The sequence below is a fragment of the Schistocerca americana genome, chromosome 5 (assembly GCF_021461395.2).
Source record: "Schistocerca americana isolate TAMUIC-IGC-003095 chromosome 5, iqSchAmer2.1, whole genome shotgun sequence".
Taxonomy (NCBI): domain Eukaryota; kingdom Metazoa; phylum Arthropoda; class Insecta; order Orthoptera; family Acrididae; genus Schistocerca; species Schistocerca americana.
The window spans coordinates 561,323,123-561,347,957 of NC_060123.1; the positions used below are offsets into that span (position 1 = coordinate 561,323,123).

The 24,835-nt window shown below is 43.3% G+C and overlaps 1 protein-coding gene across 1 annotated transcript in view; it reads right to left on the reverse strand.

Moving 5' to 3' along the window:
- Window positions 1-16,839, reverse strand: part of LOC124615884 (venom dipeptidyl peptidase 4-like) — a 109,815-nt gene extending 92,976 nt beyond the window's left edge. The window contains exons 1-2 of the mRNA XM_047144052.1: window positions 16,711-16,839; window positions 11,659-11,882 (exon numbers count right to left, since the gene is read on the reverse strand). Coding sequence (XP_047000008.1) covers window positions 11,659-11,882; window positions 16,711-16,790 — 304 coding nt within the window. The 5' untranslated portion in view covers window positions 16,791-16,839. The remainder of the gene's footprint in view (window positions 1-11,658; window positions 11,883-16,710) is intronic.
- Between the last annotated feature and the right edge of the window lie 7,996 nt (window positions 16,840-24,835).

Genomic DNA, 24,835 nt, shown 5'->3' on the forward strand with positions numbered 1-24,835 from the left:
CTGTGTTCTAGGCGGTGGAATTCCAACACCAGAAAAATCCTCTGTTCTAAGGAATAAACCATGTCGTCCACAGCACACTTGCACGTTGTGAACAGCACACGCTTACAGCAGAAAGACGACGTACAGAATGGCGCACCCACAGACTGCGTTGTCTTCTATATCTTTCACATCACTTGCAGCGCCATCTGTTGTTGAAAATTATAACTACTATAATTTCGAAAGCTTGTCCGCCTGAAAATGTACTGTTGTCCCAAGCATATTGCAACAAACGGTGTATTTCTATCGCTGCTCGTTTAGTTTTTATTGCCGTTTCAGATATACCGGTCATTTTTGAAACACCCTGTATATACTGAAAGACAGCAGTGATAGTGAAATGGCATCTCAATCGAGATGCTGATATTGATGTCGTTAAGTTTCAGCTTATACCTAGTAAGGGGTCTTCCCATAGGAATATCTGGATTTATTGCGGAAACTCAGTGAAACCACATTTCCTGACATAGCTGCATGCTCTAGTAAGCTTACAGGTGATTCCACAACAGGTGCAGAATATGGTTATGTAGTAAATGTTTGTCAGGAGTTTATAATGTTACGTATCCCTTACCACTGAAAGTAAACATCCTATGGTGAACGGACTATTCTGGTAACGTTTATATAATTTCATAAGGACAGAAACATTACATTAGCTGATAAATGTTACTTTTCTTGTTATGCTGGCTCGTTGTCTAGGACTTTGGTTCCTGTTTATGCTTTCCAATTAATAGTGTCGAAATGTTTCGTTTCAGTAAAATTCGCTGAAATATGGCTGCTTTTTGACATAATCAGTATATATTCTGCAATACCACTTGTTAAGTATATCCAATAACCAACATATCAATACAACACAAAAAACTTGACAGTTACGTGGATTAATCTCCACAACAATTGAAACTATTATGGCGCGTATGGTGCCTACGAATTCTATAAGTATTACATATATAGTTTTCATATCCTTCTATAAGGGGGTGTAGTTCGAATGACTTTTGTTATTGTGACTCTCTTAACCGATATTTCTTTTCAGGTATAATTTACATAACGATTTCTGGAAATAATTATTTGTACAAAGATTTATGCACCTAATAATTAATAATGGAAGTTGCAAATTTTGACAATATAAAAACTATCAGCTGCTTGTCTTTGCATTATTGTTAACTGAATTATTGATAGTAAAATTAGAACAGTTCAAAATGAAAGCAGAAGTTTCATTTACATGAAAATAAATCATAATAACATTACTTTCACTATAAAGTGATTTTTGACTCATTGAAGTTAACAGTTGTGAACAATAATTTTCATGTTTCAAGATCAATGGCGCTAAAAGGATCGATATGAAAAATAACATTATTTTATCAGAAATATGGTGTTTTAGCGATCAAAAATATGCAAAATTATCTTTAGATATGGAATATATAATTTAAGTAAAAAATTAACTCAAGTCAGGCCGAAATTTGTACAGAATCGAATATTTCAATTGAAGTACGAAAGTTCTGAGGAGGTAAGATTCATTACGAATTTAACATCGCACAGTATGTAAGACTTTCTATGGACGCATATACACGCTTACTTGCAGACATTTTCGAGCAATTCCAGAGTGTATGCATGGAAACATACATGCTGTAGGAATGATTGTCAGCAAACATAGCACAAATAGGGAGTATTAGGGCAAAGCAGGGTCTGGGACGTTTTGTTTGTGTGGGTTGCGTATGTTCAACGGCAACCAAGCATTCAGAGGCAAACTTATTGTTCTGTTAATTCATTTATAACTCTCTGGGGATACTCTGTCCTTTTGAGAAACCCCCCATCCCACCCCTCTGCCCCATCCTCCCCAACTCCTCTGGTAAATCCGCAAAGCCTCCCGCCTCCTCTTCGCCGATACATGCACATTACCCACACAAACAAAACGCCCCAGAACCAGCTTTGCCCTGCGACTACAGGGCTCTTGTCACAGTGTGTAGCCACGTGTCCCTCTTGCTGGCGCTTTAAGCATTGTGGACGGAAGCTGCATTCGGGTGCTCTCAATTCCCTCATCATTGCAGCATGGAGGGGCCTCTCTTCTTCTGATGTCGGGTCTACGAATTGCCACACTGACCACGTTAACATGGAACGCAGCTAGCGGGAGATGAATAACGAATTGTCCAGAAACGTCATCTATTGACACTACAGTGCATCAGAAGCTGTTTGACATATCACTCATAGTGTAATGGTGAACGGGAAGGGCGGGGAAGCATGGTGAATTAATAGTAACGGTTCGAAACACCTTGCAAGACAAAAAATTTTTCTGTTATATTTTGTTATTTATTCGAATTATTTGGCGTTATTTGTGAGTCTATAGTCACTGTGCCTATTATCCACAATGATTCCCTTTGTGTGCATGGAAATTAGCAAGATGGGTATATTACCCATACTAACGGAATGTGGGAATCCCAGTAGCATATCCGTTGTTTCTGCAGTTTGCTCCCATCTCCAGTTCCGTTCGTTGTGGTTCTTCCGTCTTCTGCTACGGCTGTCCTCAGACAATTGAAAAGTATGAAAATCACACGACACGGAAGCAGCGCATTTGCTGCAGGAAATACGAAACTGCCAAGAAGCCTAAGTGATAGTTTCATACTTTCTGCGATATGATTAGCGCTCTCACACCTCATTTGTGTTTATATGGTCATACTTATACAGTAGACATTCGAGATGATAAAATGTGTAAGTTTATTAGATTACAAAACTCAAACTGTTTCACTGTTTCGAAACATCGTATCGAAACATTACATTGTACTGTTTCATTTGTTTCGAAACAGTTATGTGTTTCAGTTTGCCCATCTCTACTGCGTGCAGTCTGCGAGTGTAGTAATTCACGTTGGCTGCGCCGCTGCGGACGGCCGGGGCGTTCAGAGGCAAGGGATGACACACAGGCAAGAGCGGCTGGCCATAGCAGCTGCTGCTGTCACACTGTGCAAGCGACCGCAAACCTCGTTAGCAACTTGCAGGTGTGGTGCAGAACGACAGAGCAGCCGTCGCCCCTGCCGCCACACGTCAGTCACGTGCGCCACCAGATGTGCACAGCATCTGTGGCCTGCGTGCAATCCGTATTCTGTAACAACTCGGCGCCGGCCGGTGCGGCAGCCCGCAAAGCCGCGCTGTGTGTGACAGGTACGATACGACAACGAGCATTTTGGCGATGCGGCCTGGCCGTTACGGCTCAATGCCGCAGGCTGTGTTTTGTCTGGCCAGGCCATTAAATAGTGGCTTACTGCCAGTTGTTAATCACTACAAGTTCAATGCTATGCAGTGCAGGTCTGAATCCAAGGTTGACGTCTATTGGGCGGAGGAAGGCACACACTTTCTTACTTTCTGCGCCTCCAGCGCTGCACCAAACGTAATGTAATGTCTGTATCACTTTTACTGTTCAACATCTGTCTAGGATTTAATACTACTAACAATAAAATATTTAAAATGTTTCATATATTTATGATAATTTGGTTAAATTAATTATCAGTGCACTACTTTACCATAGCTCACAAAAATAGTAATTTACACGAAATAAAATCGAGGTCGACTGTTTCGACCGTCAATACGGGTTGTATGTATCTGCCCTGCTACCCCCTGGAGTTCGCTTTCGTCGCCTCCTTCAGCACCTTGATTTTTCACTCCCTGCAACCTTTAGAGTGGGCGAGAGCCCAACGCCACCTTGGCTCCAGGCGCACCTTGACCCCAGCTCGCTCCTAAAGGAGGTTACCCCGGCTTCGGTATACCGCTCACGGTTTGTAGAACTTCGTTCGAAGTTCATTAATACAATCTTCGTTTATACAGATGGCTCTAAGACCAATGACGGTGTCGGGTGTTCTTTTATTGTCGGGGCACACAGTTTCAATTACCGGCTCATGGCCATTGTTCGGTCTTCACAGCTGAGCTATTTGCCCTCTATCAGGCTGTTCTTTACATAGGCCGCCACCGACATTCTGCTGATGTCACCTGCTCTGATTCCCTGAGCGCCATCCAGAGCCTGAGTGATCCGTATCCGGTTCACCCTTTCGTGCACCGGATCCAACGCTCTCATCAGCAGCTGGCGGACGACGGTTCTCCGGTTAGCTTTATGTGGGTTCCTGGCCATGTCGGTATCCCTGGGAACGAAGCTGCAGATGCCGCGGCCAAGGCTGCGGTCCTCCAGCCTCGGACAGCTTCTTGTTGTGTGCCTTCATCTGATTTTAGCAGGGTCATTTGTCAGCACATTTTATCGCTGTGGCATGCCGATTGGTCTACACTTTCTGAAAACAAGCTTCGGGCCTTGAAACCTCTCCCCACGGCTTGGACGACCTCTTCACGCCCTTCTCGGCGGGAGGAGGTCGTTTTGGCCCGGTTACGGATTGGCCACTGCCGGTTCAGCCATCGCCATCTGCGCCGGCGCCGTTCTGCCCATGTGGGCAATTGCTGACGGTACGCCACATTTTAACGTCCTGTCTGAATTTTAATACACTGCGCATTGATCTTAGCCTGCCATGTACTCTGGATGCCATTTTAGCGGATGACCCAGGAGCAGCTGCTCGCGTTATTCGTTTTATCCACGTGACAAACCTGTCTAAGGACATTTGATTATGCTGTTTTCGTTTAATCCTTTGCCTGTTAATGTGCCTTTTATAGTGTTGTCCTTTTTAGTTGCTGTTTTAACCTTGTGCCTCGCAGTGCATTCATAACTTAATCTGGGCGCTAATGACCACTGTAGTTGTGCACTCTAAAACCACAAGAACAAAACAACAACCTTTGGGGCTGGAGTACGGGGCGGAACGAAAAAATGTTTGGATTATCAGAAAGTACAGAAAAATGCGGATCTACATTAAAATAAACAATCTCTGAACTCAGAAATGATTACTGCAGGTATGTATACTAGTCCCTACAGTAAAAACAGCGCAATAAACCGCACAAAAACTGTTACTGTTACATGCTTACTTATGAAGAAAGCCAATTATAGATGAAATTCTAGACTTAGCTGCAGTGTTTCTCTATTCCTTGGACCACACAGTGTCCTCAGGCGATGCGGTTGAGTTCTGCTCGATGTACTGAACGTCGCTATCGAAAGCGTTCTTGGTGTCAAATCTGTGTAAGGGGTTCGTCGTCTTCACCGTCCGTGTCCTCGTCCACAGTTTCTTCACCCTTCTTTTCCAAAACATCCACAATAATCTGGTTGTCACTGAGATCTTCACTGGTTTCACAGTCTTTGTCGCACTGGGCAATCCACTCCTCGACTTCACTTGCAGGGACATTCGATTGTACAGTTTGATTATATTTAACGATCTCCTGCATGCATCCAATCTGGTCACCTTCAGTTATAACTTTCGTCCACAGCTTACGCCAAAATGTTCGCAGCTTCTCAGTTTTTAGTCCCTCCTATGAATCAACAATAGTATAGATAACACCTTTGACGTTGTGGGATTTCATAGCTTCAGGCACGTTCCAATCTTCTTGGGACTTTTCTAAAGTTTAGCTGATCTACTTTCTGTGATACCACTTTTTTAACCATTCTGTCACTCCTTGATCCATTGGATTACTGATGTGACATTTGGTGGAAGGAACATAGCTTTTGTGTCCTTCCGGCCGCGGTGGCCAAGTGGTTCTAGGCGCTTCAGTCTGGAACCGCGCGACTGCTACGGTCGCAGTTTCGAATCCTGCCTCGGGCATGGATGTGTGTGATGTCCTTAGGTTAGTTAGGTTTAAGTAGTTCTAAGTTCTAGGGGACTGATGACCTCAGAAGTTGAGTCCCATAGTGCTCAGAGCCATTTCAACCTTTTTTTTGTGCCCTCTTCCATTAAATGCTTCTCAAATGGATGCGATGGTGCGTTCTCCAACAGCAATAGAGCACGTAAAGGGAGTTGTTTTTCTTTCAAGTCTTTTGCAACAGATGGAACGAACTCTTCGAAAAACCAAGATTTCAAATGATTGCGGTCCATCCAAATAGATTTTTGATTGCGATAATAAACTGGCAAGCAAGACAAGTCAGTAATGTTCTTCAATACCCTAGTTTTCTTACATTTGCGTTACTGCAAGGAACAATAGTTAACCTATCTTCTTTAAGTTCGTGTATTAGCGAGCATTTCGCTCTCATTTTAGTATACGGCCGAAAGAGGCAGCCTTCATAGAATTGTGAAACGAATCCTGTCGTCCAGGACAATGTGCCACAACGAGCGCAGATTCGCCACGAGATGGGGAAAGTCCATAGGCGTATATTGTGCTGAATGAAGCCAGACTGATCAAGCCTAAGCGCTGTAGTGTGCGAGTGAGACAGACGAGAACCTACGTCATAGGAAAACCCATTGGAGCTGTTTGTGACCAGGGAGGCGTAACAGTGTTAATTATGGCGGACCTGAGATCAGCCTTAAAGGGAAACATTTATGAAAACTGTTGAAGTCTGTAGTAAGCCACAGAAATTTTAATCTACCATCTTTCTTAAATTTTCATGGTTATCCCAATAAAACTTTAATATTGATCATATGTATAATAACAAGTTTTGTATCAAAGACCTGAATGCAAAAATCTGAACGCTCTGGTTGATCTTAACGATCGACATTTCATATAAAAGCGCACATTAAAATGACAAATGTTGTAAATATCAACTCTGTAACTTTATTTGTTTAAAAGATATAGTAAATTTAAATTATCAGTATTTTCAGCTAAGCATCAGATCATCATTTCCTCCACACAAAACACATTTAACGATGACAGCGTGACGCCTTATTGAATCATTAGGTAATAGAATATTTGTTGTAAAGTTTAGTGCATAATAGTTACTTTTGCTCTTTATTTATTTCTCAGAAAGCTCATTGGTGCAAGGCTACTGGTCGCGTCATTCTAAATTAAGAGGGAAATTGTATTGGTTTTATGTAAAAGAATTTAACGTTTATTGTGTAATGGATACTGTTGTTACTTTATTTAGAACGTGAAAGTGGTCAAGCTTTGAGTATTTAAATATGTTAAAATGTAAAATAATGTAGAATAAGCTGTAGCCAATCAGATGGACGGCTTCAGGGAAGGGAACTGCGCTACTCAGTTGAGCGAAGATGTTCGGCACGGAGAGACGCGACCGGAGACGGGCCGGGGGACAGTGTTGGTGATGACGCGAAAGCGGACAGTTCAGTTCTGATCAAGACACCAAAGGGTACAGTTCGGATTGAGATGCGAAAGCAGACAATCGGTCTTTAGGCAGCTAGGAAGTGAAACGACTCAGAAAATTTCGCGTTGTGTGGTGTCGCGGGACTTAGTCTCGGAGCGTTGAGCAGCCGCGCGCCTGGTGTGAACTCTAACTTTTCGCATAGATAACGAAGTGGAGTATTGGACTTGTATTCCGCGATGAGATTGTGAATGATGGAACTGCATCAAATGGATATGCGCTCGAGTGTGACAGCAACTCTAAATACGACCACTTTCGCTATTAGTTGGCTTTCTGAATAAACATTATTCTAACCAAATCGCAACTGTGTGGCCTATATCATCTATAGGTCGATAATTTAAAATAATTCAAATGGTTCCGAGTACTACGGGAGGTCATCAGTCCCCTAGACTTAGAACTTATTAAACCTAACTAACCTAAGGACATCACACACATCCATGCCCGAGGCAGGATTCGAACCTACGACCGTAGCAGCAGCGCGGTTCCGTACTGAAGTATCTAGAACTGCTCGGCCACAGCGGCTGGCGGTCGTAAATTAGTGTCCGACATTATTATTACTGTTATTATATGTCATATTAATTTTTCATGTTACATACAATTTCGCAAACTCGCCATCAGCCAGAGAATTTAACCAAACTGGTTACACGTGTCTAATTTAGGGCGTGTAAGGCGACATGTGCGTTTCCACCCTTAGATGAGTTTTCGCTAAGTCATTTCGAAGAAGATGAATCCCATGTGAGCCCGAACATCTTTGGGATGTAGTTTATACACTGTTGTGGTACATTGTAAACAACAACAATTTGTAAATAATACAGGAAATAAATAACAATTTACATTCGGAAACCATTCACAATGGAGCATGCATCCATGCGAAGATTTTTATTCAGAATCACTAACACTACCTTTCATCTTGACTTACTCTGTATAATAAATATAATGAGAAAGCCGAGTTTTATATTTCATGACCACTTAAAAATTATGGATAACGAAAGGCTGACAAAAAATATCCAGCTTTCTCGAGAAAATCCAAAAAACACAAATTAAATATACAAGAGCTGGAAATAACAGACAGATTCAGAAAATAGAGGGAAAACGTATAAAACGTCAAAGTTCCCCATTAGGAAAGATAAAATACGATAGAAGGAACGTGGACAGAAGACAGAAGAAAGAAGAGAGCAACAGAATGCAAGAATGAAGAAGTATTGTGGAACCAAAAACAATGGGAAAAAATCGGCTTTTTGAGATGGTCCTGGGTTCGCCAAATTCGAATAATAATAAAAAAAATTCTCCTTCACTGGGGAAGGGATAGGATGGGATTGGGGGAGGGGGGTGGTGGATTTACGCACCTTCCGTAACATCGTTGGATGCTGTTGTCAGCCGGCCGAAGTGGCCGTGCGGTTCTAGACGCTACAGTCTGGAGTCGAGCGACCGCTACGGTCGCAGGTTCGAATCGTGACTCGGGCATGTTGCATGATACTTGCTTTCCGCACCCTCGGCAGGCATCCTCAATTTTATAAATGGCACCTGTACTATAGAAGCCGCCGGCGGCCATTTGCAGCAACAAGCATCAATACTCAAACTAAAGTTTTATTCGGTGGTTTTGATCAAGTTAGAATTAGAATATTATTATAATGAAGTTTTAATACCACCTTACAGAGTTTATTAAATGAAATATGCCCATGAGTGGTACATAGACAGGTGATTAACTGAAATACGCATACCAAATATTCTGTGAAATGATAAGGGAATATGGTGTGGCTGGGAGAAGTCACTGTAACATATTTATATAATAACACAATCACATTTATTCCATGAACATTACCATCTCAAATATTCCCTCTCACTTATCACGGAATGCTGGCGTGATACTAATAGTATAATATCTAAGTAAACTTAGTTAAACATCCGGCTAACATGTGCCGTGAATCGACAATGACTGCCGCCTGCACATTTCTATCATCATTTATCCACACACACACACACTAACATTCACTCTATTCATTTTATCTAACAGATAAAAGAGGAAGGTTCCCATACACCAAGTGGGACAACATTGGGAGAGAGCACTTGGTTCCAACTGTAACTTTAATTCGGACAAGTCCCGCCTTCACATTTAACTAACTCTGCGAGTTTTACTGGATATTATGAAGGAACAATTAAATCACACGCCTGAATTTACGTAGAAGATCCAGCTCGATCACGAAATGTAATTACGTCGAGCTGAAGCTTCTCACCAAGAAATGCAGGGGGTCGGCGGACCACGTGATACCAATCTCTTCACAATCAGTAGTCAATAAACACATTTAAATAACATATACTTTGCATATATACTTCACAATCACACTGAAATGCAAATTGAACAATTCTGAGTATTACTCGGCAATGAGCGCCTGTTCACTCCCAAGTGCAGTGAACACAATTCCCATGAAATTACTTGGCAAAAGAAATCATCTCCCTATCTCTCCTAACCGAGAAGATTCTAGGAAATACCATAGTGGCTTTCCTCAGCAGGGAAGCTGCTTCCAAGTTCAAAGTGAACATGGAATTCTGAATCTTCGCTAACTATCGGAGCGATAGAGCAGAGCGTGCTTACTCACCCAGGTCTTCCCAGCAACCACCCCGATACGGTCTCCCTCGTCCGGGTCCACACATCGTGGCCGCAAGGACTCAGAGATACCGCACACGGTTATTTGCCAACCTAATGAGCGCTAATGTCGCGCGTGGAGCTTATGCCTCTCTGGTCCAGTGCAGTCGCGCTCTACTAGATTCGAGGTTGGCTACACTTCCACTATGCCTATAGCACACCCACAGCCGACATCTCACGCATACCTCATCATACGTTCGCATTCACACCTTGCAGACAATTACCATATCTAATATTAAAATGATCGTCTATATTTGAATAACCCTATCTTACTAATTATCATCAGGCTCTTCCCTGAGTGTCGGAAGGGCACTCAGGTGAGTTTAGATGTGGGGTCGAGCCATGTAGCGGCTTACATGGAGCCGTTACAATGTATGTGTATGATGTCCTTAGGGTAGTTAGGTTTCATTAGTTCTAAGTTCTAGGCGACTGATGACCTCAGAAGTTAAGTCGCATAGTGCTCAGAGCCATTTGAACCATTTTGATGCTGTTGTGATCTTGAGTCCAAAGACTGGTTCGATACAGTTCTCCATGCTACACTATCCTCTACGAGACTCTTCATCTTCGAGTAACCACTGCAACCTACATCCTTCTGAATTTGTTTACTATATTCATCTCCTGGCCTCCCTCTACGATTTTTACCCTCCACGCTTTCCTCCATGACTAAATATGTGATCCCTTGGTTTCTCAGAACGTGTTCCATTAACCGAGTCTTCTTTTAGTCAAGTTGTGCCATAAACTCCTCTTCTCCCAAATTCTATTCAGGACCCCCTCATTAGTTACGTGATCTACCCATCTAATCTTCAACATTCTTCAGTAGCATTACATTTCAAAAGCTTCTATTCTCTTCTTGTCTAAATTGTTTATCGTCCATGTTCGACTTCGATACACGGCTACACTCCGTACAAGTACTTTCAGGAAAGAGTTCCTGACACTTAAATCTGTACTCAACGTTAACAAATTTCTCTTCTTCGGACATTCTTTCCTTACCCTCGCCAGTCTACATTTTATAGCCTCTCTACATCGACCATCATCAGTTATTTTGCCCGCATCTCGTGGTCGTGCGGTAGCTTTCTCGCTTCCCACGCCCGGGTTCCCGGGTTCGATTCCCGGCGGGGTCAGGGATTTTCTCTGCCTCGTGATGGCTGGGTGTTGTGTGCTGTCCTTAGGTTAGTTAGGTTTAAGTAGTTCTAAGTTCTAGGGGACTTATGACCACAGCAGTTGAGTCCCATAGTGCTCAGAGCCATTTTTTCATCAGTTATTTTGATGCCCAAATACCAAAACTCGTCTACTAGTTTAATTGTTTGATTTCCTAATGTAATTCCCTCTGCATCACCTGATTTAATTCGACTACATTCCATTAGCCTTGTTTTGGTTTTGTTGATGTTCATCCTATAACATCTTTTCAAGATCTGTCTGTTTCGTTCAACTTCTCTTGCAAGTCCTTTGCTGTCTCTGATAAATTTGCAATGCCATCGGCAAACCTCAAGGATTTTATTTCTTCTCTCTGGGTTTTAATTCCTACTCCAAATTTTTCTGTTGTTTCCTTTACTGCTCGCTCATGGGTGATGTTACTCTAGATGTATTCGTATCCTGAATTTGTTTGTTCCTCAAGACACCCTCAACATTCCCTTGACGTTTGACGGTGCCATTCTGCTATGTCCTCTACAGGAAAGTATGCGATAGTCCGATAATCTTACAACAGGTAACACTGAATAATAGGCAGTGGCGGTTTAAGAAAGACTGGTCCAGAAATGAGGCTGTTAATATGTGTGACTTCACAAGTCACGATGTGAAGACTGGAAAGGAGCGAAAGTAAATTTCTCACCTGCGAATTGGGCCGTGTAACGCACAGACAGGACTGGTGGATCCGGGCCGTGACACGTGAAGATCGACCACGTGAAGTCGGAGCTGAAATCGGCGCTGGCTCGCTGACAGGGGTTCCCCTCGGTGCTGTAAACGTCACAGCTGAGGCAGCGCGGGGAAGCCCCCTCCCGCACGGCGTACACCTGCCGGCGGGACGGCTGCCCCTCCTCTGTCGCCTGGTAGTACCTGCAACGGCAGGCGGCGTCACCCCACCTTTCTCACTCCGACTAGTGCTGTGGCGAGGAGAACACTGCTCACGGAATCTTAATTGAATTGTTTTATTTATTTATTTCGAAAAGGGGACAATTCGCGACTGACAAAGTATTCAGGAGGAAGAAAAAATATTTAACACCCTTGCTTACTAAATTAGTAGAATATCTGTTTCTGTTGTGTGAAACAATAAATGGAGGGCGTATTTTGAGCATCAATTAAATGTACACCAGGAAGCAGGAAATGAGCAGGCGTACGAAATACATACAGCAGAACCCCAGATACCTGAACCAACGTTAAAGGAAGTAAGAGATGCAATCAACAAATTGAAAAAACCATAAAGCACCAGGATCAGATTGCATAACTGCAGAATTACTTAAAAATGGGGGACAGAAATTGGTGGAAGTAGTTCACAAAGTGATAACTAAAGTATGGAACTCAGAGATAATACCTGAAGAGTGGCAGGAGTCGATTCTGATCCCAATTTTTAAGAAAGGTGACAAAATGGATTGTAGTAATTATAGAGGGATATCGCTATTACCAGTATGTTCTAAATTATTTTCGAACATTCTGCTAAGCAGATGAAATTGTGGGGGATTTCCAAGCCGGCCTTCAGAGGAACAGATCAACAATAGACCAAATATTCACCCTGCGTCAAATTTTCGAAAAGAAATGGGAATACAATAAACCAGTTCATAATCTTTCCATAGATTTTACAAAAGCATGTGATTCAGTATTGCAGTCAAAATTGTACAGAATTCTTTTGGAACTTGGAATACCAAAGAAGTATGTTAGGCTTACAGAAGCGAGTTTGAAAAACACAAAAGGTAGAGTACGCGTGGGGAAATTGGAGTCAGAAGAATTTGTAATAAAGAACGGACTTAAGCAGGGAGATGCCCTGTCTCCGCTACTTTTTAATTTAGTCCTAGAATATATTGTACGAATGGCAGCAGATAATTCAGAGGGTGTGGAGTTAAATGGAAATATTAAGATATTAGGGTATGCAGATGATCTAAACATCATTAGCGATAGGAAAGAATCTGTAACAGTAAATGCGAATGATTTAATCAAGGCTAGTGAAGATGTAGGTCTAAGAATAAGTGAAGACAAAACTAAATACCTGGTTACTACTAGAATGCCAACAGCAGTAGATCAGGAAATGTTAAGAGTTGGAGACATGCAGTTTGAAAAAGTGAACACATTTAAGTATCTAGGCGTGGACATCACTTCGAGAAATTTTGAGGAAAATTTTCGGAGCAAAAAGGGATGACATTAGCAGAGAGTGGCGAAAACTGCATAACGAAGAGATTCACGAACTCTATTCAAGCCCTGACATAACCAGTATTATTAAATCAAGTAGGGTGCGATGAGCGGGTCACGTGGCTCGAATGGATGAGGGCAGGGCAGCGCGCAGAGTACTGGTAGGGCACCTAGAAGGAAAACGTCCTGTGGGGAGACCGAGGCGTAGAAGGGAGGTCAATGTGAAGGCTGATTTGAGGAGCCTAGGTATTCAAGGTGAACGGAAGGAAATAGCCCAAGACAGGGACAGATGGCAAAATACGTTGCTGCGGTAATGGACTCTCGAGTCCGGTATGACCAGTGAGTAAGTAAGTAAGTAAGTAAGTTATGTGAAACAGTTTATTTACTGGAATGTTTAAAACTAATATTACCTAGTTTGAAAACATTTGCAGCTGCTATGGTGACTTTTATCACCTGGAGTTCTTTCTTTAGAGCAATAAATGAGTGAATAAATATATTTAATGCATTTATTTACGTTACATGAAGGTAAGAACTTACAATTAAAGGATGACAGTTTTCCAAGGGCAATAAATGTAATATAAAAAATTAAACCGGGTCGCTTCATGTTCGTTATATGTAACATAAGTTAGATCGTCTCTTGAGCGTGCTACCACACAAAAAATGCATTATTGTCGTACATAGCCATGTTGCGAAATACGTTTAAATGGTAAGCAGACAACTGCCATCTAATATGATTTTGTTGGAAATACAGGTTTTATCGAACAAGTTACTTCTTGGAGCTACAAACATAACATTAAACTTTGTACCGAATTTGTCACAACAAAAATATTTGGGAACAGGTACTAGGTTTGCGTAATTTTCGGATAGGCATTCCGCATTGGGTTCATACATGGTACACGGATTTAGGCGGAGTGGAAACTACTTTCAGCATGGGTTGAGTTGTCAATGTATCTGATTTCCATGTGGAGTACCCAGGTTCGATTCTTGTCACTTCCATGTATTTTCCTTGTTGGGAGGTCTGTAACGGCGTGCACGTAGCCTCTTGAGGCCAAATGGAAAGCGACTTGAATAAGAAGTAGCGTCTAAAAGGGCAGAAATGGTTCAAATGGCTCTGGGCACTAAGGGGCTTAACTTCTGAGGTCATCAGCCCCTAGAACTTAGAACTACTTAAACCTAACTAACCTAAGGACATCACACACATCCATGCCCGAGGCAGGATTCGAACCTGCGACCGTAGCGGTCTCGTAGTTCCAGACTGTAGCGCCTAGAACCGCTCGGCCACTCCGGCCGACCAAGGGCAGAAAGTCCACAACGACAGGAAGAGGGTTCTACTGAACACATGCCCATCCACAGTGCATCCGGTGACAACGTTGGAAGTGGATGACACTGCAGCGCATGCAGGAGCGTGCTCGGGATAGGAGCTAAGGAAGAGGGGAGAACTCACGTTGGTTTAGCATTGAGTACAAATGTACTGTGACGCTGTCTACATTTGCTGCTGGTCGTTATCCAGCACATGTTCCAGCTTTTTAGGGTTTCGTACCTGAATCGGTAAAAATGGAACCTTCCCAGGATCACTTTGTTGTCTGTCTGTCTGTCTCTTTCTCTGACCGACTGTTGAAATCACTTTTCCTCAGGAATGGACAGGTGAATCAAGTTGAAATTTATATCACGAACTACGATCTACAGTGCCTTGGCGATGTAAAAATTGAAGCTTCTAACTAAATGCAATCAAAAGATACGGCCATTTGTGTCACATATTTTGATATTCGCAAACTCACCCATCAAAACCTATAGGGCACATCCTGTTGACCTGGAATCGTGAAATTTTGTTCAAAAATGTTCAAATGTGTGTGAAATCTTATGGGACTTAACTGCTAAGGTCATCAGTACCTAAGCTTACACACTACTTAAGTTATCCTAAGGATAAATACACACACTCATGCCCGAGGGAGGACTCGAACCACCGCCGGGACCAGCCGCACAGTCCATGACTGCAACGCCTTGACCGCTCGGCTATCCCACGCAGCGTGAAATTTTGCAGGCAGTGAGATTTCACAGTAAAAGCAAAGGAAAAATCCGAAATTTGTTAAGTTATAGTTGTCTCACTCGATAAAAAAAAAGACTTTGTTATTGATTATCTGACTGTCTGTCTGTCTGTCCGCCTGTTAAGACCACTTTTTCTCATGACCGGGTAGACATGAAGTTGAAATTTTTGTCACATACTAAGCTCCACTGTCCGTTTGCGGTTTACAAAATGGTTCAAATGGCTCTGAGTACTAGGGGACTTAACATCTGAGGTCATCAGTCCCCTAGAACTTAGAACTACTTAAACCTAACTAACCTAAGGACAACACACACAACCATGCCCGAGGCAGGATTCGAACCTGCGACCGTAGCGGTCGCGCGGTTCCAGACTGACGCGCCTAGAACCGCTCGGCCACATCGGCCGGCTGCGGTTTACAGCATGTAAGCTTTTACGTCAATGCAATCAAAATATCCGACCATTTATGTCACATATTTTGGTATCTCGCCAGTATCGATATCGATAACAGGCAAATATTCCCCAGGTAGATGAACTATCTACGTACTCGTACATAATTAAGTTTGTACAGAACCATCGATCCGTCATTCCTGCTCGCACTTACTCGGATTTCTTCAAACTGATCCTGAGTTGATATGCTTGTCTTTCGAGGCAGAACGCGAAACACTTTTCACGAAGGATGAAGGAGAAGGCGCATCTGCATTCTCCTGCCCTTCATTGGGTGCGCTATTGAGCGCACAGTCTTCAGCGCGTGAGAGCGGCGTTAAATTTAGTTAATCGTTCTGTGGCTGTGAGTTGCGTAACCAACAGTTACTGTGCGTCATTGTAGTTTGAAATGTTTGTCAAGGAGTACAAAGAACCAGACCTCTCCAGCGTGGGGACAGCGAGATACTTCAGCTCGTCAGGAGTTGGTTTAATTATTTCGTTGCGCCTAAATCGAACCAATCTATCTGATCATTTTACCAATCTTCGTCTTTTTCTAACTCTATTATTGCTTTCAGATTAATGCTAACCCACACCACTTCGCTTCCAGTATTACTGCCTCTCCTCCTGTACCTCATTCGCCAAAACTCGTGAGTTCCTTCGAGACACTCTTTTGTGTGTTACCCCTCCATGCCAGATATCACCAGCAACATCTATATAACATTTGACCATCAGTCACCTTCTGGTAGAGGTCAGTGCACGGTTCCAGATTTTCTTGCAGATGATGAACACTAGTTCTTATTAACAAAACATTTTTGCAAAGGATAGGAATCTGTGTTGCTCTACATTCTGGTCAAAGTAGACATGTAACCATTTGGGACCATCACTCGCTAGCATCCAAACCTGACACTAAACCGCAGAGCTCGGGGAAGGGAACCACCACAGACAAAAAACAGTTGAAAAATGTGAAAAGAAAGATAGAAAAACTCATGAAATTCAGACCATACATCAGATGAATATTTTGGATCACGATTTGCCATATGAAACCACTGCCAATACCTACCTCAATAAGGTACTTACACTACACCATTATCATCCCATCCATATATGTCGGTAACTGTGAACTCCCCGGAAGTGATGGGTGTTCTCGATGTACCCATCACTTTGACCACATGTGGGAAGCTGCCAGCTTCGCCTTGCGGCTCCCAGTCGATAATCATATAAGTTGATGGGTTGCCATATCCAGGCATCAACTGCTTGTAGTCCACCCAGCCATCCTTTCTCTCTAGTTTCAGGCCCTACGACAGAACAGAACCTTGTCAGTTGACTAAACACAAAGTAGACAACAGCAGCACCTTACACCAAGGAAAGTCTCAAAGAACCAGTACATTACATCCATCTGAAGTTCACACGCTTATCTCCGTTCCCATCTACTTTCGTACTTCTCAAGGCATCGTTCAGCTGAGGGGCGCACCTTCTGCCAGAATCACACCCCTCTTTCTTATTCCATTGGTGGATGGATTTCGAGAAGAACAATTGTCGGTAACTGTGTGTGAAAGCTTAAATTTCTCTGATTTTAGTGTCGTACTTGTTATTTGAGATGTATACTGGACAAAGTATTAGATTACTGAAGCAATACTAGAACGAGGTGTACCCGAATTTTGAGGCTAGATTCATGATTCACGACCTTTCTCTCTTGGCGCTTCACTCTGTAGTTTCCTGTGCGTCTCCGTAATGTACTCTTCAACTCCAAAAGAACATACGTAACTCTGGACCGCTTAGCAATCCAGTATGGTTGCTAATTCCTTCAAAATGTTCAAATGTGTGTGAAATCTTATGGGACTTAACTGCTAAGGTCATCAGTCTCTAAGCTTAAACACTACTTAACCTAAATTATTCTAAGGACAAACACACACCCATGCCGGGACCAGCCGCACTGATTCCTTCTTTGGGTCGCACTGAAACTTGTTTCACATCAAGAGTCGTAAGAATATGCTTTACACAAAACTTGAACGGATTTGCGGGACATGGCTTATCTATGAAGGGCAGTTACACGATGGTTTTGTAAAACCGGATGTAATACCATTGACTCTGGATCAGTCAGGAATCTGTGTGGCTGAAGTACCATGAGAAGCTACCAAAAGGTGGTTAATGACAGTTTGATACCCTGAGTACGATGCTAAATATAAGACAGATTTTGTACTTGCCAGTCACCAGCCTACCCACTGCGTGATGGATAGCGAGGAATATTGTTCTTCGACAGCTCTTTGAAATTGCCACACGAACATCAAAACACAGATATCGAGAAAAGTGACAGGGGGATACAAAGTGAACGGAAATTGTGCAACAGAGAGAAGACTTCTAGACCTAATGGGATATATACATGGTTCTTCTAACAAGCGTCTATCGAAGATCACTGAAAGAACGAAGCTTTCCAAGCGATAGGAAACAAGTGCAGATAATACCTGTTTTCATAAACTGTCGTTAAGCAGATGCACACAGCTGTTGATCGTTATCACTGACGTCAATCTCTTAAAGAATTTTGGGTTTCATACTCGCGCGTTACGACCTTTCCGGGACTCGAAAAAATCCTCTGTAGGAATCAATATGTATTCCGAAACAACGACATAATGAAGCTACGCTCGCTGTTTCGTACACGAGAAACAAAAGGCAGTAGATAATGACACCCAGGTTAATGCCGATTTTCCTTGACTTCCAGAAGGCGTTCGACACAACTCCACACTGCCGCCTAATGAATAAAATCCGAGTGTGTGGCGTGCCAGGCGAGGTTTTTGGTAGAACTCAAGAGTTCCTAGCACACAGAGCAGAGTGAAAATGATGATCAGTCTTCAAACGTAAAGACAGGATCTGGCCTCTCCAAATAGAGTGATTTAAGAACACTCATGTTCACAATGTACACAAACGTTGTAGTGATTAATGTCGCAGTCTCCATGAGGCTGCTCACGGATGATGCTGTTTCGTATAGAGAAACCTCAACACTAACGAGAGGACTGTACAAACTGCAACCTCACCGATCTGACTGAATTGGCAAGGTGTGCCGGACACGACTAGAACTTCAATATACATAAACGAGAAGAGACAGCTCTCAATCGTTTTCGAGACAGTCGAGCTTGAACATTTTATCCCTGCTTATGTACTGTATAGGGTGCCAATACTCAAAAAAGGCAAGTGCGATGTCTCTGAATATAATTATTCTGACGTAATTCTGACAACAGATTTATTATGAATGTGCAAAGTGTCAATAGTTAATGATTCTCGCAATGTTTATCTTGAAGAATGAACAAATTTCTTTCTTAGGGAGATTAGAAGTAAAAAAGGATACACGAGATCTTTCAAATCAGTATAGCAATTTTATTTTTGTTATTGTGTCTTTTTTACTGACAGGTGTGATATACAACCTATGATACACTGCATGAATCAGGATGATATTGATCGTAGAAAGATGGAAAACAATAATTACTGCGATGTACAGAACATGTAATGAATGCCTAATTTTTCCATGTGCGTGGTTTCCTCAGTGTGTCTGTTACAAAATAAACTTGCTTTATATAGGTTCATTCTTACATAGAAGATAGCAGCAACCAGCCATTTTTACAATGCTATTTATTTGTTTAAATAGCACCGTTACCGGTTTTGAGCCGACAGGTTCAGCTTCAGACGGCTAGTTCACAATTTACATTAGCTTTCACCTTTTGTTTTCCCAACTAATGAAATTTCGTTGGGGTGGTGGTGCAGCTGAAAAATCCGCGCCATTACGTTCCAGTGCAGAATACTTGCGATCTTACAGCAGCGAAAACTGTATGATGCACTTTTTTATGTACATGTATGCACATAACCTAAAGCACCACTCATATTCCTATATTTTGTACACAGCCACGTGCTCAGAATGTCAGTTTTTGACAAAATAGCATTAAACTTGGTTTACATTCATATGGGGTCCTCGGTCGTCACATAGTTTCGCGACGTACCACGCATGTCGAAGGATGTCAGCGAATGTTGGTGCAGATAGCTCATAAAAAAGAAACGTACCCTTAGAAAAATTGTACATGACTGTGCTTAAACTGACGCACAATATTTTTAGCGCAACGGAATCTGACTTTCAATAATCCCTACAAAAGAATGGCCCTGACTAACATTAACCTATACCTTTCACAAATCACTTACCTCACAAAAATCATCGTTGCTCAAGCTACTGCAATACAGAGAGCGCCACTACTGCCAGTTAAATAAAAGATTCAAACTACTGAAGTCACTAACTACTGATAGGCATAGTTAGCAAATGAAAGATTTTGATGGAGAACAAACAATGTATTTACCTTAATACTGTTCAGAAGTCATAATGTATATATCAGACCATGATATCCAATATAACAAATTTACTGTTTCTGATGGACACACGTCCAGATCGTCCGCTCTCAAAATTCCGCCATCTCTCTCCTCACGTCCACCACTGCTGGCAGCTCTCTCTCTCTCCCCACATCCACCACTGCTGGCGGCTCATCTCCAACTGCGCAACGCTACGCGCTGTTAACAGCCAACTGCCCAACACTACAATAGCCAACAACAATGCAAACCAGCCACAGACTGCACACAGCACAGCGAGTGATTTTCATACAGAGCGCTACGTGGCGTTACCAATATAAAAACCTAAACAGCCTACTTGCATACTACTGGCAGCGGGATTCGATCCAGCACTCTCGCGCTTGTGAAACTAAGCCCTTACTAGCTCGACGGCGGACTACTTGCATACTAGCGATCCTATCAAGTATATAAGCACGCCTAAAATTTTCAAACTCGATTTTCTCGAATACGGTAGAGCGTTACGTCTCCCTGTTTACACACGGGGACGTCTTAGTCATGCCGTACATTCCCTGTTAATAAAAATCAAATCGGTGTGGAGAAGTTCATACGGTCCCCTTGTAAGAAAATTAGAGAAAGATTAAGTAAGATTTGCAGTCCCAGCGGTTGGTGTAGTATTGGTAGTAGGCCCTCAAGATAGACAAATATAACGTACTGCACTTAAACAGGCGGAAAGACCCGTTATTGTCTGATTACACGGTTGCCCAACTTTCGCTGGAAACACTCAGATCCAGTAAACATCTGGGAGCGGGTGTACGGAGCAATTTAAAGTGTAACCAATACATAACAAAAAATTTTAAAAAACAACGACAGCATACAAAACCCTCTTCGGCTGACACTTCAGTATTGCTCCTCAGTGTAAGATTGGGAAGCGAAAGAACCAAAAACGAGAAGAGGATTTCGTTATGCAGCTTGTGAGCTTAAGTTATCTTCACACGTCAAGTTTTCGAAGTTTTGGTATAAATCTTTTTATATTTTATCTTCCTGGTCATTTGCACCTCTGGTGACTCATGTGTCGTATCCGACAGATGTTTTTCAGACAATAACGGACTGTTGGTCGGCAGTGCTGCACGCAGTCAGCGAGAGAATGCAGCACGTCACAGCAGAGAGCGGATCTACTGGTGTAAGTGATAGGGTTTAGTTTGGAATGAAAGGACGATAATTAGTGGTATGTTCAGAGAAATGTTCTACTGTGCTATCATATGTACACTCATGTTCAGTAAAAACAGAACACCTCGCACGACTAGAGATAGGACGTTCACAGTCACAAGACATGTACATCAGTATGTTATGCAGAAACGATTAGCATTTGAACCATGTCTGCCCGCGGATTAAAGTCAACATCGATATCGCGTCGCAACACCACCTACCGGTAAAATCTGTCTGTGGCTCTCGCTGTCGCCATACACCGAAGGTAATGGATCAGTGTTACTTGAGCAGACGTGCAGGATGCCTCGCAGACGTAAGTGCGAACCGTGCCGTCAAATCAGTGAGTTTGAAAGAGGGCGCATTATTGACATTAGAGAATGTGATGCATCCATGTTCGTGCGGGGCGAAGTGTTTCGGCAGTGCAACGGGTGCGCGCATAATGGTTCACAGAAGGCCACAGAACGCGACTGAGATGGGTCAGTTCGCATCACAGAGAACCCCCCCCCCCCCCCCCCCCCAGGGAAGATCGACACCTCATAAGAGTGGCACTGCAGAACAGATTTGCGTCCTCCTGGGCCCTGGCGCAATTGTGGAACATTATAATACATCGTACACTATCAGGAATGATAGTCCGTCGCCGTTTATTACAGCATGTGTTACACTACTGGCCATTAAAATTGCTACACCACGAAGATGACGTGCTACAGAAGCGAAATTTAATCGACAGGATGAAGATGCTGTGATATGCAAATGATTAACTTTTCAGAACATTCACACAAAGTTGGCGCCGGTGGCGACACCTACAACGTGCTGGCATGAGGAAAGTTTCCAACCGATTTCTCATACACAAACAGCTGTTGACCGGCGTTGCCCGGTGAAACGCTGTTGTAATGCCTCGTATAGGGAGGAGAAATACTTACCATCACGTTGCCGACTTTGATAAAGGTCGGATTGTAGCCTATCGCGATTGCGGTTTATCGTATCGCGACGTTGCTGCTCGCGTTGGTCGAGATCCAATGACTGTTAGCAGAATATGGAATCGGTAGGTTCAGGAGGGTAACACGGAACGCCGTGGTGGATCCCAACGGCCTCGTATCACTAGCAGACGAGATGACAGGCATCTTATCCGCATGGCTGTAACGGATCGTGCAGCCACGTCTCGATCCCTGAGTCAACAGATGAGGACGTTTGCAAGACAACAACCATCTGCACGAACAGTTCGACAACGTTTGCAACAGCATGGACCATCAGCTCGGAGACCATGGCTGCGGTTACCCTTGACGCTGGATCACAGACAGGAGCGCCTACGATGGTGTACTCAACGACGAACTTAGGTGCACGAATGGCAAAACGTCATTTTTTCGGGTGAATCCAGGTTCTGTTTACAGCATCATGATGGTCGCATCCGTGTTTGGCGACATCGCGGTGAACGCACATTGGAAGCGTGTATTCGTCATCGCCATACTGGCGTATCACCCGGCGTGATGGTATGGGGTGCCATTGGTTACACGCCTCGGTCACCTCTTGTTCGCATTGACGGCACTTTGAACAGTGGACGCTACATTTCAGATGTGTTACGACCCGTGGATCTACCCTTCATTTGATCCCTGCAAAACCGTACATTTCAGCAGGATAATGCATGACCTCATGTTTCAGGTCCTGTACGGACCTTTCTGAATACAGAAAATGTTCAACTGCTGCCCTGGCCAGCACATTCTCCAGATCTCTCACCAATTGAAAACGCCTGGTCAATGGTGGCCGAGCAACTAGCTCGCCACAGTACGCCAGTCATTACTCTTGATGAACTGTGGTATCGTGTTGAAGCTCCGTGGGCAGCTGTACCTGTACACGCCATCCAAGCTCTGTTTGACTCAATGCCCAGGCGTATCAAGGCCGTTATTACGGTCAGAGGTGGTTGTTCTGGGTACTGATTTCTCTGGATCTATGCACCCAAATTGCGTGAAAATGTAATCACATGTCAGTTCTAGTATAATATATTTGTCCAATGAACACACGTTTGTCATCTGCATTTCTTCTTGGTGTAGCAATTTTAATGGCCAGTAGTGTATGTGCTCGGCTTCGACTGCTGCGCCTACCTTTGACTAACGTGCAGAAGCATGCTAGGCGGCCATGGTGTATGGAACGATGTCACTGGGGACAGGAATGGCATCAGATAGTGTTTTCGGACGAACCGAGGTTCTGTTTGTTTGAAAATAATGGCCGCATTGTGGTTCTCCGCAGACAGGGGGAGCAGCGTCACAGTGACTGCATTCGCACAAGACATAAAGCGCCAGCTCACGGCCTCATGGTGTGGGGTGCTGTTGGGTACAACTACAAATCACAGCTGGTGCGTGTCCAGGACACTGTAACCAGTGCGACGCACGTGAATGACATTCTGCGACCTGTAGCCATACCCTTTCTGCACAACATCTCGGACGCCATTTTTCAGCAAGACAATGCTCGACCACATGTTGCTGCACGAACACGTGCCTTCTTGGTGTCACAGGGTGTCAGCCTTTTGCCCTGAACCGCCGGATCACCAGAGCTGTCGCCAATCGGATATATGTGGGATATGGTGGAACAATGGGTGCAGTGCTGTGACCTAACGCCAACCACCACAAGATGAACTTTGGAACCGGGTGAATGCAGCATGGATGGCTGTACCACAGGACGCCATTCGCTCCTTATAGGCGTCGATGTCATTACACATGGAACAAGTTATCAGGGTCCATGACGGACCCTGTGCCTACAAGGCAACGGGACACATGCTGAACCCAGGTGACTAAAATGGTAATAATTTCTGCAGAACATAGCTAATGTACGTGTCCTGTGAATATGAACGTCCTACCTCTAATCTTTCAAGATGTTCAGTTTTTCTGAAAATGAGTGTACTATGAATAAATGCCAGAGTGCATGATTTGTAAGATTCATTTTAAATAAACATATCTGGCTCATGTCTAGTCCTAAATAAGAAGAATCACAACAATGAATGGTAAACGGAGTGACGTACGTTAGCTCCAAAAGGGAAGGAATTAAGTATCACGATTTAGCGTGTAAGAGATGCGGGTAGTGTTGCAACTTGTTCTTCCAGCTACATTGTGAGGACGCTACAACAGAGAAGTTGTACACGGTATGGTTTACTCATGTAATTCCGAGAAGAGTGAGGAAACGTATTCCTTCCTGCGAAATCACAATAAAGGCAAAATTATCAAGACTGGTGGTCTTACAGAAGTCTACCAACAGTCGTTCCTCCCTTGCTGCAGTCGCGACTGCAATGGCAATGGAGGCTGTGGGGGCGGTGGGGGAGGGGTGAGATTGGTACGCTATACCACTGCACACCGTAAGTTAGTTTGCGAAGTGTGGATGTAGATGAAGATGATCACCAGTCTTCCTTTTTACCCGCTACCATAAACAGGAACATGGTGATGAATATAATTTATAACTCGTTGTGTCACATGATCTACATCTACACGACTACTTTGCAGTTCACACTTAACTGCCTGGCAGAGGGTTAACGGAACCACCTCCATACTATATCTCTTCCGTTACACTCTCCACGCTTAAATGTTACTGCACGTGCTCTGATTTCTCTTGTTTTATTATTACGTTCATTTCCCCCAATATAGTTGGGCGTCAACAAAATATTTTCGGATCCGGAGGAGAAAGTTGATGACTG